Source organism: Pistacia vera, unplaced genomic scaffold (genome assembly GCF_008641045.1).
Source record: "Pistacia vera cultivar Batoury unplaced genomic scaffold, PisVer_v2 Contig138, whole genome shotgun sequence".
Classification (NCBI taxonomy): domain Eukaryota; kingdom Viridiplantae; phylum Streptophyta; class Magnoliopsida; order Sapindales; family Anacardiaceae; genus Pistacia; species Pistacia vera.
The window spans coordinates 868,452-886,786 of NW_022195444.1; the positions used below are offsets into that span (position 1 = coordinate 868,452).

Consider the following 18,335-nt stretch of genomic DNA (forward strand, 5'->3'; position numbering starts at 1 on the left):
AGTTGAAACAACCATTTCCATCTCTAACCTACCTTTTTGTGTCCACTTCAAAGATGTGACTCTTGAATTTGATTTCTCTCCTTACAAACTTGTTTAGATATTTTTTAGCTGAAAGGGATAATTGAAAATGAATTAACCTTTTCATTTTATTTCCTTTTTTTTTTTTCACTTGAAGCCACAACATTGAATGAAAATATAAGTGCGTTTGGTTTATTATTTCATACCCTATCCCCAATCATATTCCCAAAACATTTGTTTGTTTGATTATGTAGGAAATATTATTATATTTTTTTAATTACTTTTAGATCTCTTAAGTTTATTAATTTTATTAAATACCCCAAGAAAAAAAGGTTTAAAAATTAACAAAAACACCCCCACCCACCTATAGTTGTCAGATTTTGGCAACCACCATCGGTGGTAGCTGGAATCTGTCACAACGGCCTACAAACGATCAAAATTGACTGGTAATTCGCCAATGTGACATTTTCTGGTCATATCTTTGGTCATCGCTGACGGTCAGATCTGACTTTTTGCAACCGTTGACGGCCAGATCTGGTCGTTGATTTGGCCTTTTTCGGTCAGATTCGTGGTAAATATGACCCGAAAAGGCCAGATCGACGCACATCCAGCCAGATCCGATCGATCTATGTCATAACGCCAGATTCCGACAGTGGTGGCCAGAATCTGACACTGCGGATAGGTAGAGGTGTTTTTGTCATTTTATAAAACTTTTATATATTATGGTGTTTAGTTAAATTAACAAACTTATGAGGTTTTTTTTCATTAATTTTTAAATTTTACTTCGTAATAATCACCCTATTTAACTATCCAATATTATTTCTAAAATCTTATCCAAAATAACAAAGCAAATGGACCTATAACGATTCTTATGATTCTCGTGAAACGATTAGAATGAAAAATATGGCCATACCAAGAGAGGAATGGAATTCAGAAAAAAATTAAAGACACTTGTGGATCACTCACGTGCACTTGCAGTTGCAGGCGAGGCAATCAATGCTCTTCTTGTCATGTCCATGAATCACGAAAATGAATGCGGTTGTGGTCCAAATCTACTAAGTGAATCAATGTTGATCACTTTACGTAATTCAAAATTGCTTTAACATGTTCATCCTCTCCCTCAAGGACGACAACAACAAAGAATCTCACGAATTTCAAATCATCTCAAGTGTTGTCCTTCTACATGCCATCCATTTCAGAGAAGTTGTAATTGAATTATTTGATTGTATTCATTGAAGAAGAGAGAACCTTCTTCCCCATAAATTGAACACTGTAGTACTGTACCTGCTGCGGCTGCATGTCAAAGACTCAAAGGCCTTTAAATGGAAATGGAAACAAACTTCCGTATAATATTTCGAGCACAGTGTCATTTACATAATTAGACAAACCCATTTCCACGATCAACAATGTAGCTTCTGATAATTATATGGTCAATCACACATACTTCGTGTCTTTAGTGAAGTTATTACAATTACAGTACATTTTGAATAAGTGTTACAAACTTACAATAATCTCAATCTTATGGTTAAAAAAATTTCCGCTATTTCTATCAAATATCTACTCAGGAAAGGAGTTGAATTTACATCATAACTATCGGCAGAAAAAAGATGTTCTGTTTACGTACTTCCTTTCGTTTATAATATTTACTTGAATACATGGTTTATGTCGGGGATTGCAAGCTTACCGAAGATCAACAACATCGAATCTTAAATTGGCGTTCATGAAGACATGAGAACAGTGCTCATAGAGAGAGGTTCCATCTGAAGGCTCTTCATGGGGATGAAATCCCCGCTGCTGGCAGTTGCGTATCACAGACACACCACCAGGATCAGAGAGATGAAATATGCCATGTGGACTGCAGTATCATAGAAAATATGTTAGCAAGCCATTAGTAATATGCATATAAAGGGGCCACATGATTTTTCATTTGTCAGTAATTTCTTATCCAAAATTTGTAACAAAAATAATTATATTCAAAGTTCTAATTATTGTTTGTTTTTAGTAGTTTGTGTTTTGCCTTCTTGAAATTTTTTTGATGATGTCTTTCTAATGGGTAGGCAAAGAATTAAATGTTTTCTTCAGAACTAAGAGATCTAGCCAGCAAAAATAGACCTGGAAGGTTTTAAGAGAATGAAGACACAAAACAAGGACCAAAAGGCCAGAAACAGACAACCATACCTCTTTGTACAAGAAAATCCTAATTTAATATTTTGGACTAAGCACCATGAATAATTGGTCAGACATCTTCTACAAGATATCAACTTTTCATGCACAAAAACATTAATATACAAAATTTGAGCCTCATGTATTCCACAGAGCACATGTTGCTTAGAAACATGACTGTTTAGTTATAACTTATAACCAAAGGAATAATTTTCAGTTTCTTGCCATTGACCATTGTTAGGCACTCCTGCAATTAAGAAAAATTTATGGAGATTCTTCCTTTTCCAATCACACATTCTTGTCAAAGATAATCTTCAGTTATTCCTGTAGATTGAATTTAAAGCAATACTCACAAGAGGAGACAGCAACTTACCTTGATGTATCAGTTGGAGCCATGACGATAGCAACAGCTTCAGGCAACATAATCTAAAAAAGTCCACAGAAGGAAGACCATTCAGTGAAGTACACAATAAAGGTAGATGATATATGCAGAGGACACTCATGAGAGAAGGAAAACACAACAAGGCTATATGCACTTATGCAGCCATGTCCTAAATTGTGAGATATACAGCTAATGTTTGTTAAACTACATAAAATGTACTGCTTTTACAAGTTTTCACATGTTGATTAGTCACATCACCATGAGCATTACCTCTACAGAGCATGAGTTTCCGGTGCTACTAGACTGATATCTTCAGAATTTAATACATCTACTAATTGTTTAAAAAGTATTGCAACTTAAGTATCACATTAAGTTTTTTATCATTTTTTCTATATATATATATATAGGAAATTACAAAAATAGTGAAACCACAGTTGCCTAAATTTGAAGTTCTTTTCCTGTTTATTTATAGCCTTCTGTTTTTAGAGTATTTTTGCATATTGATATGAATAAATGAACTACTACTACAATAGATGCGAAAAAAGTCCTTGTATTCTAGAAATTACGGACTAACCATTCAGGATTTCCTGCAGATAGATTGCTCTCTTTCAGAAAAAGTAAAGATTAAATAGTTACTGCAAAATGCTATTCGGTCTTAGATTCCATATCCAGCTATTTTGTGGCAAAATCACTCTTTTTATGATCGAAGAAAAATAGAATCGACCTTACTTCAGAAAAAAACTTCGAAATGTACAAATGGATACTTCCTTTTAACAAGAGAAGGTGAATGCATCGCTACAAAGATCACACTTTTAAGGAAGCATGAAAACATACATACAAACTATAACCCAAGTAAAAGATAACTAGCATCACTGTTTCTCACCTGATATGAGTAATGAGTGTGAAGATCCACTGATGACATGAAACAGGTCTGTGATGGATGTGTCTGAAAATAAACATAAGATTCAGATAACAACAACATAACCTCCATATAACAACCTCCATGGATATTAACTATTGACTCATAAGTTAATGCATCCAATAGTATAGCCTGCCTATTTAATTAAAGCGAGTTAAGTTTTATGAGCACTATATTACTTTTATTTGCATTCACAAGTATGCTATCATGAGTTATCAAACAGATCAGCATTCTTATATTTTTATACAAAATATCCCACCTAGTACCAACTTAGCCGAGAAAAGCACCATAATAAGAACTTAAAAGGGTCCCGGATGTACAAAGATAATAAGAGAATGATTTACTCTAAAGTACAACATGTTAGATGTCCCTTTGTTCTATCAATAACATTCAATTCTGCATTCTAAACATTTCTTCCTTTTCGTCTTTTTTTCGCCCTCTCTCTCTATCATCTCATCATTCTTCTCCTACTTCCAAAATTAACAAATCAAGACAACACTCAATTGAAGCAGTTTCTAACTTTTCTAATTTCAAGTGACTTCATATTTTGAGTAATTCCAAATTGAGGGGAACATGATCATTTATCACTACACTTATTCATTTTTCAGTCCATACAATTGCGAACTGGAAGAAGTATATTCATAGTCATGCTTAATGATAAAGAAAGAAAAGCCAACACAACTCAGATAATCACTAATTCACCATGTACCTACCAAGAATGAATGATCCAGAAAAACACAAAAGAAGAATCCAGAAGATACAAAATCAGAACTTTTGAGAATCTTTGTTCCGAATAAATATAAAGAGCCACCACAAATGAGAACATGTATTTAATAGCAAAAAATTCTAGAATAGATGAAAAGTTACAGGCCATCAGGGCTCTCAAGAACTTACATGAATCCAACCAAGAGGAAAAAGAGATAATCTGTCTTGAACTTCAAAAATTTCTTCTTCATTCAATGTCTGACACTGAACATTAAAATTTGTTTTAGTGCAATAGTACCAAAAGCGTATAAATAAAAATGAAGATATAATGAAAATCTGACAATATATAAATGTAGAGATATCTGTTAGGAATAGTGTAAATATAGGTAAGGGTAATTATGTAATTGTGATACGGTAAATATATTAGGGTTTTATATTGTATTTTTTTAATTGAATAAATATATGAATTCCTTCTCTACGAACATGGTATCAGAGCCAAAACCATAGAAACCACAGGTGGCTTTGTCTGGCGTCTTCTGTGGCTTTTCCGGCAACTTCCAGCATCACATGAACAGTGTCGCGTGAACAGTGTCGCGTGAACAGTGTCTGTGCGTTTCCTGGGAACTGGTCTGTCCTCTGTTGATCTGCTTTCTGTGTTTTCCGATTTGGTTTCTCTCTCTCTTCGATTTGGTCTGTCCTTGTTTTTCCGTGATCCGATTTCTGGTGAGATTGTTTATTTATTATATTTAGCAATTGTTTTGAGTTCTTGGTATCAGTTGTTAGACTTGGAAGTGTGGATTTGGTGATTTGAATTTTAAAAGTCATTCGACAGTGTTGTTTGTTTGTTTGAATTAAGTGATTGAATTTGATTCTTCATTTATTGAGTTGTGGTGATTTATTTGGTTGTTGGGCTTATTGAGTTGTGATTTATTGCGAATATGGGAGATTCCAGCAAACATATAGTGACTGAAATTTCAGTCACTCCTTCCACCAAATTACGGATCGGAAACTATTGGGAAAGCAAAATTTTGTTCAATGGCAATGAACAATTAGATGATATGTTTCCAACATTAACATATAGGATCATTTAACTGAGGATCCACCTTCAGAAACAGAAACTAATAAGAAAGCTAGGAAGAAATGGTTGATGGACGATGATAAATTGTTCAATCAGATTCAGAACATTCTTGTGATACAGTTAAAGAATTGTGGGAGTATCTTGAGTTTTTATACTCTAGTAAACAAGACTTGTCCCATATTCATGATTTGTTGTTAAGGATTTATCGAGCTAATATGTAGGAAAAGACGTTACTTGAGTATTATACAGAAGTGAAACAAGCTGTTCAAGACAAGCAAGCTATATTTCCTGTGACTGCAGATGTTGTGACGATGAAAGAACAAGAGGACCAAGTGATTGTGTAGTGTTTTCTAGCTGGGTTGAGGCCAAAATATGATGTAATTTGGACACAGCTCCTAACTGGTAACAAACTTCCTTTTTTTACTGATGTTTATGCTCGTCTTCTTAGGGTTAGTAAAGGGAAAAATTGAGGCACTACACAAGATTCTGCTATAGATAATGCTGCTTTAGCTAACATGAAGAGTAACAATGGTAAAGGAAACAAAGGGGTGAGTCAGGATATGGAGAGTAGTCGTGGTCGTGGTACTCGCATTTGTTTCCATTCTGGTGCTGAGGGACATGTCAAAAGGTATTGTTGGAAACTTCATGGAAAGCCTCAGAATGGGCAAGGGTCTCAGATGCCACTCAAGATGGCCTCTTACCTACTCCTTCCATGGTTACTATCCCTACCGATGAGTATGCTCACCTCACATAGGTTGCTAGTCCTTCGTCATCCATTCCATCGATTGCCGCTACACTGACACGGTTACGTAATCCTACAGCTTGTGTGTCTACTTCTAGTCTCAATTGGGTAATTGATTTTGGTGCTACTCATCATATGACAGGTGATACAGGTATCCTTTCGTCATTCACTTCATCTGCTGATTTGTCTTTTGTCACTTTAGCTAATGGGTCTACTATGTCTGTTATAGGGTGTCGTACTGCTAATTCCACCAAATCTATATCTCTCTCCTCTGTTTTGTATCTTCCTCATGTTCCTTTTAATTTATTGTCTGTCAGTCAAATCACTAATACATTTGACTGTGGCGTTTATTTTTTCCCTACTCATTGTGTTTTTCAGGATCTTGGGACAAAACACGTGAATAAGATCAAATATTGGTCGTAAAGTAATTATTGCAACCAAAACCAACAGGCATTATATGGAACTGCTGCAAAGATGAGCTTTATACCTCAAGGTGTGGGAGACACTTTAGCTAATCAAAGGAGAAGTAAAAGCACATATGTATCTCTCCACATAGGAGCAGAAATATTTTTGAACATGTTATTTGCATCTAATAGACTAAAGGTATACCTCCCAAGGAGAAAAACTACTTGTTTTTAGGTTTATCTAGAATGTCCAAAAATCTTAAATTATCTCCAACATGTATGCATTTTATGAGTCCAAATGAAGCCTGAATTTCTACCACTTATTCACAGATTCAAAGTTCACGAGTTGGCAGCACAAAATCGATGGTAGCTAAGTACACAGTAATTAAAACACAAACGAAATGCCAAAACTGAACCTTAAAGCTAAAAAGGTTAAACTACTATTTGACAGGACAAACTCAAAACTAATTAATAAAATGGATAAAAAATTAAACAAAAATAATTGCTATCATACCGAATCAGATGTTGACTCCTGCTTTGGGATAATGAGTGTAGTGATATGGAAAACCCTGTTTTTCTACAGCCATATAAAAGTAAAATATAAGAAACAGCGTCAGCACTTCTGGATGTTACCACTTACCCACAAAAAAGCAAGCAGTATATCTGTTCCCAGTAAAAAGCTTAGTTCTCTTACCAGCGAACCAGCAAGAATGCCACAGGTTTCTAAATTTTTTTCTGTATTTGCCCGAGCCAATCTCAAGAAATCTTGCATCAATTTTACTGGCTGCAGGTAAAGTCAAAAGAATAAGCATCAGTCGAAATCAAGTGCTATAAGTATCATAACCACGATTTGATAACAGAATACCACCAGAATTTAAAAAAAAAAAAAAAAGAAAAAAAAAAAAAAGCCACAATAACATATATATCAGCACAGAGAGACCTACAATGTGTAAATGTTGATAAGAACTAGAGTTCAGTGTTCCATCCTGAGAAGGCTTGGCTGGACCAGGTCTTGGATCAGCAACTTTAGCTGGAGAGATTGGAGCAAATTCCTGCTGCACTTGAGCAAGAACAGGAGGAGGAGAAGGTTGCTTGATACTGACAAACTGAAAAGGATCTTCCCTTGCTTCATTAACCATTGGAGGACACGAATCCTCCGCAGGTTTTAACCATCTACCATCATCTAAGGAAAGAACGGACTCCATAGTAGGTACAGCCCCTCCAGAATCACCAACTTTTGATGGAACCATATCATAAGGACCAGCCTGATTCAGGCTACAATGGTTGGTAAAACCAAACAAAAAGAGTTAAGGAAGCCACACTTTATTGAAAGAAACTTAACAAGAAGTATATTGGAGAGCATGTAAACTTTCAAATGATAAAAGATAAAATAAAAGAATCCTATCAAAAAAATAAGCCAAGTAAAATAAGCATATTTGAATATTTAAACAAAAACAAGTAAAAGTTTTACCTTGTATCTTCATTTGGGGATAGGTCAGTGCTGCTTGGATATTGAACCTGTATTACACAACAACATTTCATGCCGTTTTACAGTTAAGTGAACCAAAGCAAATATAACATCAGTTATGAAAATTCTAGAAAATATTACCTTTGTCCCTGCACTAGGACCAAGCCATTGTCCTCGAAGACCATTTGGACCTAAGAATGAGTGTCTAGACAAAGTTTCTTTGTTTGGAAGAGGCAGGTTAACAGATCTGCACATATCCAGGAGAATCATTCTATGTATGTAGACCTTATCGAAATTGCCACACTAAATTTTATCTTATAGACATAATCTAATAAAAATAAGTAGTCTAACTTCCAAACATATAGCCAAATCCAGTCGAACAATAGATAAAAGAAAGAAAATAAGCTCAAGAAACAAAAGAAGGAAAAGAGCTCCACATGACAGCACCACAACAAAGCATAACAGTTCCTTCTTTACAACTATATAACAAGAAAACCTTCATGAAGCAAAACAACTGACTAATAAGGACTGCAGATCTTGCCCTAAACTATAACTCAACTGCTACTGCCTACTAACTAAAAAGCAGAATATCTCCTCTACACTTCCCCATGCTTCTAAATGATGATTCTACTATCCAAAAAAGAAAACAGTACTTACAGTCTATGGAACTGCTTGTCAAGTTGCACAAAACTCGATGATGAAACTTGGGTGCGATCATTATTATTCCTCAATGAAGACTGAATTGCCATGCTGGAAGGCTGCAGCCAAATGAAAAATAATATAAATAACCAACAAACAGAAAATCCTACATTAAATTGTGAATAAGCAGAAGAAAAATTATTATATGGAGCTGAATCAACAGTATGATTTAGGAGCAATTAAAAGGAAGAAAAAGGGAAAGGGAAAACCACAGAGAACAACAACTGAAAGAAACATCTTCAGCACATAATTAACATACAATTCAATGAAGATAACATCAATAAATTAACACTGCTACTATCATTTCACAGTTTTGCAAGAATAATATATCAAACATGCTAATGCTTAAGTTCTGTACCCGCTTTGTATCCATGCTCGAATGAGAGGTTTTATCGACAATAGGCCATTCCAAAGAAGACGTTTCTGCACCATATGAAGTCCTGTCTGCGCTATCAAGTTCAACCAGTTGAGCTCTTCCATGGGCTCTATTAAGTTCATTGACTCGATGCTGGAACTCTGGCTTCAAAGACTCAAGTTCATCGAGCACAGAAATCAATCTCTGGAACAAACAACCATAAATACCAATCACACAATGTTACTCATATACTAACGCATTACACATACTCAAGGTCACATAGAGTAACTAAATGAACTAATAAACCTCAGGCTCACCTTCTTGTAAGTAGCTCTTTCTTTTGGAAGTATCGCCTGGTAGTCCCGATGAAATGGTATTGTTTCTGACACCAAACTGCAAGTTTAAAAAAAAAAAAAAAAAAAAATTGATGATAGGCCTATGCTTCTGATTTTCTTAAGAGAGAATTCAAAAACATCGAAAATAATTATCAAATTACTAAATTATGTTGCTGTCTCTACCTTGAATATCTTAGTAGTATTATATACAAATCTACAATATTCTTCTCCTCCCGATAAATACTAGCCTGGACAAAACAAAAACTTTCACTAAATATGATCGAAAATTAAAACAAAACACGACAATGTTAATAATATTTTTATAAAAAAAATTAATAACAATGCATATAATTGAAGGAATCAAGTAAATAACGCCAATTCATAACTTAATCGTGAAGATAATCAGAGAACTTAAAAGAACGGAACCTGTTTGAGGAGATTATCGGCGATTCGATAGTAATATCGGAGAGGAATTCGATTATCGACTTCGACTCTCCTAGTGATAGAATTGACGTTGATCCTCATTTTGTTAATCGTATGCGGCGACTATTGCCCGCTCTATAAAACTCCGATCGGCTTCTCAGGCGACACGCCACGAATCCTCTCGCTGTCCGTGATCGGAATCTAGAATCAAAAGCTTCAACGTGCGAGTTAAGGAATGTGAAAACTTAGTCGTTTTGAAGGATGGAGGTCGTTTTTACTTTTTATGTCGACATAGTGAGGTGCAGAGAAATTTGGGTACTAACACGGTATTTGATACTCAATTCCTCTGCGTATGTTCTTGTGATTTCGTGCCAAACACAAGGGCAATTTGGTCAATCTCTAATGTAAACATAACACTTGCCACTTTAATTTAAGAAAAAAAAATGTAATCTTAAAATGAATGCATGTCAAAGTTAAATTAATATTTGTGTAATTACTAGGGGTGTTTGGTTTCGGGTAACTTGTATTTTTTAAAAGAACCAGAACTAGAATCGGAATCGACGGTTCCGGTTTCTAGGTACCCAGAACCAGAACCTGTAACAACAGTACCCTGCTAATTTTATTACCCCCTAAAAGTTTTTAAAATGGCAAAAAAACCTTAAAAATTTACAAATGTCCCCCCAATTGGCACTTGTTAACAAAAATAAAATTACAAATTATATAATCAAAATTACAAACTCCATTACTTTGTAAAGGTAGATTCTCAAAAGTCAAACCAACATACTTTAAATGTTATGAAATATAAATATAAATGTATTCAAAATTACAAACTCCATTACTTTGTAAAGGTAGATTCTCAAAAGTCAAACCAACATACTTTAAATGTTATGAAATATAAATATAAATGTATTTACATTACTTTTTCTACAAAAGTTTTTATTAACCTGCTTACTCTTTAATTTTATTTTATATTAGTCTCGGTTTCCAGTTCCGATTCCTAACTATAGGAACCGAAATCGGAACTGCATAGTAACGGTTCCAAAAATTTAGAATCGGAACCTACTCGTTGACGGCTGGTTCCGAGTAGGAACCGAAACCAAACCCCAGGTACCCGCCAGTTCTAATTCCAATCGGTTCTTTTGAACACCCCTAGTAATTATTCAGTACATTATTCAGTGTTTATCAAATTTATTTTTAATATTACAATTCTAAAATAATAGTTAACATCAGACTCAGTGATTAGTTGAAGTGTACGTAAGCTGGCCTTAGGCCCGATGATTAGTTGAAATACACGCAAGCTAGCCGCAACAAGCCGATCACAATATATATATATATATTCAAAATTTAAGTCTTTTAATTTCGAAAAATAAAAATCAATTGTGAGAATTGGGAAAACACTTCAAAATTTGACATCTACTGTTTCACTAATAACAAAATGTGTAGCAGATACACAGAAAAGTAATACTGCAAATTTTACATTTAGGATCAAAGCTTGGTTACATGCCAAAAAGTACACAAAATTACTAGAGCATTTGCAAGTCATTTCTTTGATTTGCTGGGCAAGCCATAATGGGAAACTAGCAGAGTGGCATAGAGAAGCTGATTCCAGGAATCTGGAACACCGGGAAGGCACCAGTGGCTACAGTCCTGGATCATTCCAGGGCTTCTTGGGATCTCCATTTGCCTGTAGATTGAAGGATGTCCATCTTGTCGGTAGTCTGACATCTTTGTAATGTTGAGATAAAACACTGGTGTTTTCATTTCAGCTATTACTGATTCAAGGATTTTCATCATCCATGGATAGTGAACCATGTAGTTCTCATTAGTTATGGGTTGTGCCTCAGCATCACAGCGCCCACCTGTGTTCCATTGCCCTTTCCTGTAAAATGTAATGCAACAATCAACAGAAGTTCTGAATAAGCTTTAATTTGTTACTCATGGATAGATAATTACCTGAAGTGAGGAGCTGAGTAACCGCGAAAGAAGACCCTGGTACGGTTACTGTCAACATTTGCATCAACCCATTGAGCCCAAGTTTTCAAGGCTTTTGTGTATGCTTCTGTAACTTCAAGTCTGTTATAGACATGGCTGCCTTCCTGGAAGTAATTAATGCTGAAATGAAGCAAGAAGTAGAAGATCAGTGTAATATTAGTGAAGTCCGCAAACGTTAAAGGTGAAAAGAGAATTATATTTTTACCCTTTGAAGGTTTTGTGGTGAGTCCACCAGTGGTCAGTGTTGAAGATGATTATATCAGCATCATAATACTTGGAGGAAGGGCCTTGAATCATGTCAAGCCTTAGAGTGTCTCTTCGTTTTCCAATCCTATCTGAGATCTTCGATTCTTGAACAAGAAATGGTGATTTGATGAAGTCTATGGAGCAGTTGTAATCCTACACCACCACAGAAACATAAACCATAAATTGCTTCTGCTAAAATTCTTTCATAAGGATGACATATTGGATGAACAAAATCAGCAAAATGGTAACAGGATTAAAGATTTACTCTGAATATGAAAGAATAGAAACCCTGAGTCCTGAACTGTCGCCTACCCGAAACCTCATAGAGTGTGCTTTTATCTTTCAACGATTCTCTCAATGCACAGACCAAAGACTCCCACATGTTCCTATTCAAAGAGTCACCAACAAACACCAATCTCTTCCCTCTCAGCATCCGCAACATTTTTCTCCCATCAAACCTATACGCAACCCAAGAAATAGTACAAAATGAAGAGGAGAATGAACCATATATTATATAATCCTTGAACAAAGTTGTGATGCCAAACCTTGGAATGTGACACCCACGTGGCTTCCATTTATATCTGAGGTAATAAGAATCGGGTCTTCCATTCTTGAAGCAATTGAAAGCGTCGTCGATATAAGGGCAAGACCCTGGTTGGTAAAGAGGTTCAAAATCATCAACCACCCAGTTACCATTAAAGATATCACAAGAACTCAGGTTTTCTATCAGGTTATAACTTTCTTGATCATTTCTTGAACTCTTATGAGGTCTTTCGATTACAGTGACTGAAGAGATCGTGCAGTTGCTCTCACAGTCCAAGACAAGGCATGTGTTTGAGGAAGAAATTGAAGAGAAGGGAGAGATGTAGTTTGCAACAACACGAATGCGGGAAGCAATAACTGAGACTAGAATGGCCGGTGAGTGATTGGTCCGTGATGCTGAAAGGAGGAGAATTGAGAGAAGGAGAAGTGAAATGAGTAGAATGTGGGATCCTGGATTTGAGAGAGGACATGATGATGATGATGATAGTGTTCTTGAGAACTGCCCTAGAGTGGACAAGAAGTTCTTGAAAGATGCCATAGAAAGCAAAGAGGGAAACGAATTAGGGAAGAAATAAGTTGTGAAGAGCAAGATTTTTTGGAGGGAATGGTCCCTCTGATTTATGAGAAACCGTTATTGGGGTTATCTATTTCGGTGGAACTCGCGACTCTGCAATTTGATTTTAGTTTGGCTTCCGAAATCAATCTATAACCAGTTTTCTTTCTTTAAAATTTATTTTTTATAGTTTAAATTCATCACTCATAACAATTAATCAGGCCCCATTTCTCACCAATGCAAAGAGAGATCACACATAGGAACCAAGGATGTTAACAGCATCGTATATGTATATTTATAGCTCACATATTCTGTTAGTATTTATACCAATCTTTCACAATAAATACATAAAATTTTCTTGAGTTTCTGCGGCAGTCGTAAAACACATAACATGAGCAAGACTCATTCATCCCATTAGTTATCTATTTCAATCCACATATCATCTATCAAAGCAATAAGCCACGAGCTATGATCATCACTCCGAGACCAAACAGAATCTTGTAGGGAGTCTTGTATGCACTGTTTTCTTCAGCTTGAATATGCTCAGCTACATTGAAGTCACCTACACAACACAAGCACCAGCTTATGATATTTGGCAATAATTGAAAGGAAAATAATATTATCTGAAGAAGCTAGTAATAAGTAAGCTACCTCTTTCGGGGCCATAGCCGCAACCCGCCTTGATGGTGTCTTTAATATCATTTATGGTTGCCCTATTGTAGAATATGAAGTTTGCTAGGACGTCTTCTATGCAGTCAAGCACCAGGTGTGTCTCTGTAAGGCACGGCCCATTGCAGTATTCTTCGACATGTTCAGGAGACACATTGATGTTTCCACTCTGTGTCAATCTGCAGGACTCTTCGCAGTTGCTGTAAATCTAAAACTTTGTCCAAATGGAATCAACATAAAATAATTCCAGAAGGAAATGTTAGAAATTTAATATGAAGGAAGAATCATAATAAAGTTGAAGTATAATGAACATATGTAAAATGGGGTGCGTCTTTCATTTATGAGAGTTCATGTCACTTACATGTTTATCATTGAAACATAGCAAGGCTTTGGCAACAATTTCAGCTGGATCACCACCACCAGCGCCCCGTGTACCACCAATGCCACCTGTACCGCCAACGCCGCCTGTACCACCAATGCCACCTGCACCACCACCAACGCCACTGTACCACCAACGCCGCCTGCACCACCCACCACCACGCCGCCTTACCACCAAAGCCCCTGTACCGCCACCAGCGCCGCCTGCACCACCAAAGCCGCCTCACCGCCACCAGCGCCGCCTGTACCACCAAGCCCCTGCACCGCCACCAACCCGCCCGTACCGCCAATGCCTGTTTGAGCATTTGCTTTCCCTGTCAAGAGTTGGTTCAAATAATCAGGTATTATAACCAAAAACCATGCAACGCAAAGGCTACAACACTTTATTTCTTTAATACCAAAGTTGCAACAGAAGAAGAAATGCAGACAAGAGCTATGCTAAAACGCAAGGCTGAACGGTCACTGAGTATGCATTATAAAAGATTAAAGGCAGTACAAACTTGTGAAAGAGAGAGGTGATCTATGGCTAATTATATAATGCAGTTCCACAAGGCACAAACTGTTGCATTTAATGGTTAGTTGCTAATCTTCCCAATTTTCTAATCTCATATTGACTGAAGTGAAATATTTTCAAATATTTTTTAAACAATTTGATAGACCCATCTGCGATCTTGCCTGATACGTTCACTTTTCATTTCATTGTCATTGGCCGAGGAAATAAATCATCCAGATTTTTCTTTTTATTCACATTTGCAAGTATTGAACTGAAGTTTAATAAGATGGACAAGGTAAGAATTGAATAGCATAGTAAGTTTGGTGGATTCATTGGAAAATGAATAAACTTGGTGGGTTGCTTTTTTGTAGGGTATATTTGAGGAATGGAGAAGACTAAGGACAGAGTAGGTGGAATGCAAGTCACCAACTATTCTGCAATTTGAGGACTTTTCTATTTTAGTGTTAAAATCAAACCTAAAAAATATGTTCATTTCCAAGGTTTCTTTTCATCAGGAGGAAAATAGTCTTTGGTTCATGGCATAGTAATCCACGCAGAGAAGCTAGAATTGGTACATGAGGACAGTGGCAACAGTCCAAGTGAACATGTGGAGTGTTGAGACATTTCTCAATGAAGTTAAGAAATCCCATTTCGGCACCTTCCATAAGGTTAGGTACCCATAATTTAGAAAACAATGTGAAGGAAAATAAATTATATTCATTCCACAGCTTTGGTACATCTAATGAGTAGCGTCCTGAGAATGATATAGCCACCAGAAGAAAAAGAAAACAAAACTTTTGAAGAATGTGACAACTGTTTTCTTGTATCCTAAAGAATGTATACACTATACAGAGTGAATACTGAAGTACATTCCCCTGGATGTCCCCTGTTGATTCAATTCTGCTTTGCCTTGCGAAGTTACCACTTGCCTGTGGAGAGCTCCATTAGTCATGGTACACACCGTTGCTTTGCATAAAAAGATGATACATGTCGAAGTCTCAAACTTAAGAACTGATCCTAATCATCACGTCTTCCTACAGTACTTCCTCTTCTGACCAGTTAGTATGAAGTAACATTGATGTCGCATTAATTCATACCCAAAAGGTGAGTTGTGGAAAGAAAACCTGTCTCACACCCCAAAACAGCTGCAAGCTACTGATATTGTGCACCTTGCCTATGGGGCTATAGGAGCAGGTTTATTCTTACCTAATGATAAAACTACATGTCAATTTCTCATTGCTGATTCATGTCCATTGCCTGCAGTAGAGCCATGGCATAGAACCTTGAGCAGGATAAATTGAGCAATACCCACTGTTGCGAAGGCTTATCTCCAGGCAACCTGTATCCCTTGATCCAAATTAACAACTGGTACGTAAATCCCACAGGAATGAGTGCCATATTCTTCCAGAAAGCGTGAAAGAATTTTCCATGAAAAAATTAAGTATCTTGTTATGATTATATGATTGTAAATGATGCCACAGATGCAAAAAGCATAACATCTTGATACTTTATACCCATCAGCTTCAAAATGTAATCTCAACAAAGTGCACTAATCTTTGAAACAATTGAGGCAGGATCCTAAAGATTGGGGTGGATTTTAAAGAAAAACCCCGCTCATTATATCTTTTCACAATATCACAAGCATCTTCAGAGCAGCCATTGTGAATCAGAGTTTCCAAAATTAGTTAGATGTATGGAATCAGGAATGCAACCTTTGCTTCCATTGAAAGAAACATCTCTTTTGCTGCAACAAATCTTCCTGATTCACACAATGCCTTGATAATCACCATAAGTATAATTGTCAGGACTCCACCAGTGTCAACAGGAATAAAAAGCTTCTCTGCTTTCTCAATCTTATTCATTCTACAAAAACTTTGGATTAGACATTGAAAGAGTAAATATCTGGACTTATTCCATCGCTTGCATCTTCCTTAAAGTCTCCATGATCTAGCGACATCCCCAATGACACACAAGAACGGATCAAAATAGTATGTGATAGCATTTGGAGTAACACCCCACTCGACCATTTCAGTGAAACAATTTAAAGCGTCCTCAAGGTGCGCGCTCTACAAAGCCCGTCGATAATTGAGCTAAAAGTGAAGATATCAGGTTTCAAACCACATTCTAAAAGCATCTCCAAAGTTCACGAGCCTTAAGTACCTTTCCATCCTTGCAATGCCCACAATCAGGGTATTGAAAGTGACGAGGTTAGGAGCAATACCTCTACCTTGCATCTCTCTAAATGTCTCTGCAGCCCTCTCCACATATGATCTGCAAAAACAATCATCACCATGTTATATGAATATACATTGGCACAAGTCCTTCCTTGATCATGTTCCAAATAGCATCCCCATCCTTTCCTCTTCCTGCTTTGTATAGGCTTCAATGAGCATGAGATACGTATTAAAACCTGCTTCACACCTCGCTCAATAAAACTCTTAAAATTCCAGATGTCTCATCAAGATTCAATCCAGTTATCAAACAAGTCATGGTAGTGTTAAACGTCGAACTTTCAGGCAAGTAACCTCTCTCCCCAACCTTCCTCAAGAACATGGCTGCCTCTCTTGCCATAGAGTTATTTGAAAGGCAATATAGTAGAGTATCACAGGCTAATTTTGCATCACGGCTCTCTTTCCATAAACATTATTAACAACTCAAACGCCTTACGAGGGGCGAACAACGAAACACCCCATGAACCAATGATCTAACAGTAGCGTCATTGGGACTACCTTCCTTTCCTTCATCATCTCTAAAACCCTAAAAGCTCATCTACCCTCTTTGCATTCACAAAACCATCAATAAGAATTGTATATGTAAACACGTTAGGTGAAATACCCACTCCCTCCATCTGTTTGACTAATCGAAGAGCCTCATCACCACACCATTCTACAAACTCCATGAATAATATATATGTATGTGAACCTATCCGGTTTGCAGTTATCCACCGACTCTCTTGAAACTCAAGTATGCTAAATCAATGGAATGGATTTCACCAGTGCATCAATACAGCATATATACACCTTGTACTAGGACTAATACCCAAAAAAGAAATCTGCCCAAAAATTCAGCACATATTTAATAATCCTAACCTGCCCCAACTACCAATTAGAACACAAAGCAAATCCTCACTGAGTTGAAAACCCGAGTTCTTAATATCTTTAAGCAACTCAACGATAAAATAACAGACCTTTTCTGTAAAGTACATAGCTAAAACACCCTTAACCAATTGATTCTTGAAAACAAGGGGTCGATATTAGAAACCCAGATATAAACCTCAAGGGTGCAATGGGTTTTCTTGATTTTGCATAATCTCACTCAATTGGGAACCAACTGATCCTTTTAGCCTTCAATTCGTGGTTTAGCAAAAAACCAGTCATTTCTAGCAAGAATTGAGAAATGTTACTGTGATCAATCGTTTGAAAGCGTTTATTAGCTGAAATGGACTGTTTGGTATGAAACAGAATTGGTTTATTAAGGAAACGAGAATTCAGTAAAGAAGAAGAGGAGTTGTTACCTCTTGAAGATGCTTCAGTGTTGGTGTGGTTTGCTTATGAACGAGAGATGGTTTCGGTTTAGCGTTTGATATTTTGTGACTAGATGATTCTTCAGAAATATGTTTTAGTGAAGGTGTTGCCCTAGAAGCTGAAGAAGAAAACCCCTCATGTCCCTCTCTGCAGTAGCGGTTGCAGGCCATGCTTGCTCCTAGAAAAGCTTTTTAATATAAAACGACTTGACGTTTGAAGTACAAAGGCGACATGTCGTTCTAAACA

The 18,335-nt window shown here is 36.5% G+C and overlaps 3 protein-coding genes and 1 pseudogene across 3 annotated transcripts; all 4 read right to left on the bottom strand.

The window, feature by feature from the left end:
* Positions 1-1,526: 1,526 nt before the first annotated feature.
* Positions 1,527-10,001, bottom strand: LOC116122857 (AMSH-like ubiquitin thioesterase 3). Its single transcript, XM_031408661.1, has 14 exons — positions 9,695-10,001; positions 9,452-9,516; positions 9,251-9,326; positions 8,937-9,137; positions 8,537-8,637; positions 8,021-8,126; positions 7,883-7,929; positions 7,356-7,686; positions 7,106-7,195; positions 6,926-6,988; positions 4,377-4,451; positions 3,447-3,509; positions 2,555-2,607; positions 1,527-1,873 (listed from the first exon to the last, which is right to left on the bottom strand). Exons 1-14 carry the CDS (start codon positions 9,791-9,793, stop codon positions 1,699-1,701), a joined length of 1,545 nt encoding a protein of 514 aa, XP_031264521.1. The 5' UTR covers positions 9,794-10,001; the 3' UTR covers positions 1,527-1,698.
* A 1,229-nt stretch (positions 10,002-11,230) lies between these two features.
* Positions 11,231-13,010, bottom strand: LOC116122822 (protein trichome birefringence-like 4). Its single transcript, XM_031408628.1, has 5 exons — positions 12,475-13,010; positions 12,195-12,387; positions 11,889-12,082; positions 11,645-11,803; positions 11,231-11,570 (listed from the first exon to the last, which is right to left on the bottom strand). The coding sequence occupies exons 1-5, from the start codon at positions 13,008-13,010 to the stop codon at positions 11,231-11,233; spliced, it is 1,422 nt and encodes a 473-aa protein (XP_031264488.1).
* A 243-nt stretch (positions 13,011-13,253) lies between these two features.
* LOC116122823 lies at positions 13,254-15,517 on the bottom strand. The gene is made up of 6 exons (XM_031408629.1): positions 15,435-15,517; positions 14,471-14,534; positions 14,347-14,386; positions 14,056-14,276; positions 13,677-13,902; positions 13,254-13,587 (listed from the first exon to the last, which is right to left on the bottom strand). The coding sequence occupies exons 1-6, from the start codon at positions 15,515-15,517 to the stop codon at positions 13,472-13,474; spliced, it is 750 nt and encodes a 249-aa protein (XP_031264489.1). The 3' UTR covers positions 13,254-13,471.
* A 571-nt stretch (positions 15,518-16,088) lies between these two features.
* On the bottom strand, positions 16,089-17,942 carry LOC116122824 (annotated as a pseudogene).
* Between the last annotated feature and the right edge of the window lie 393 nt (positions 17,943-18,335).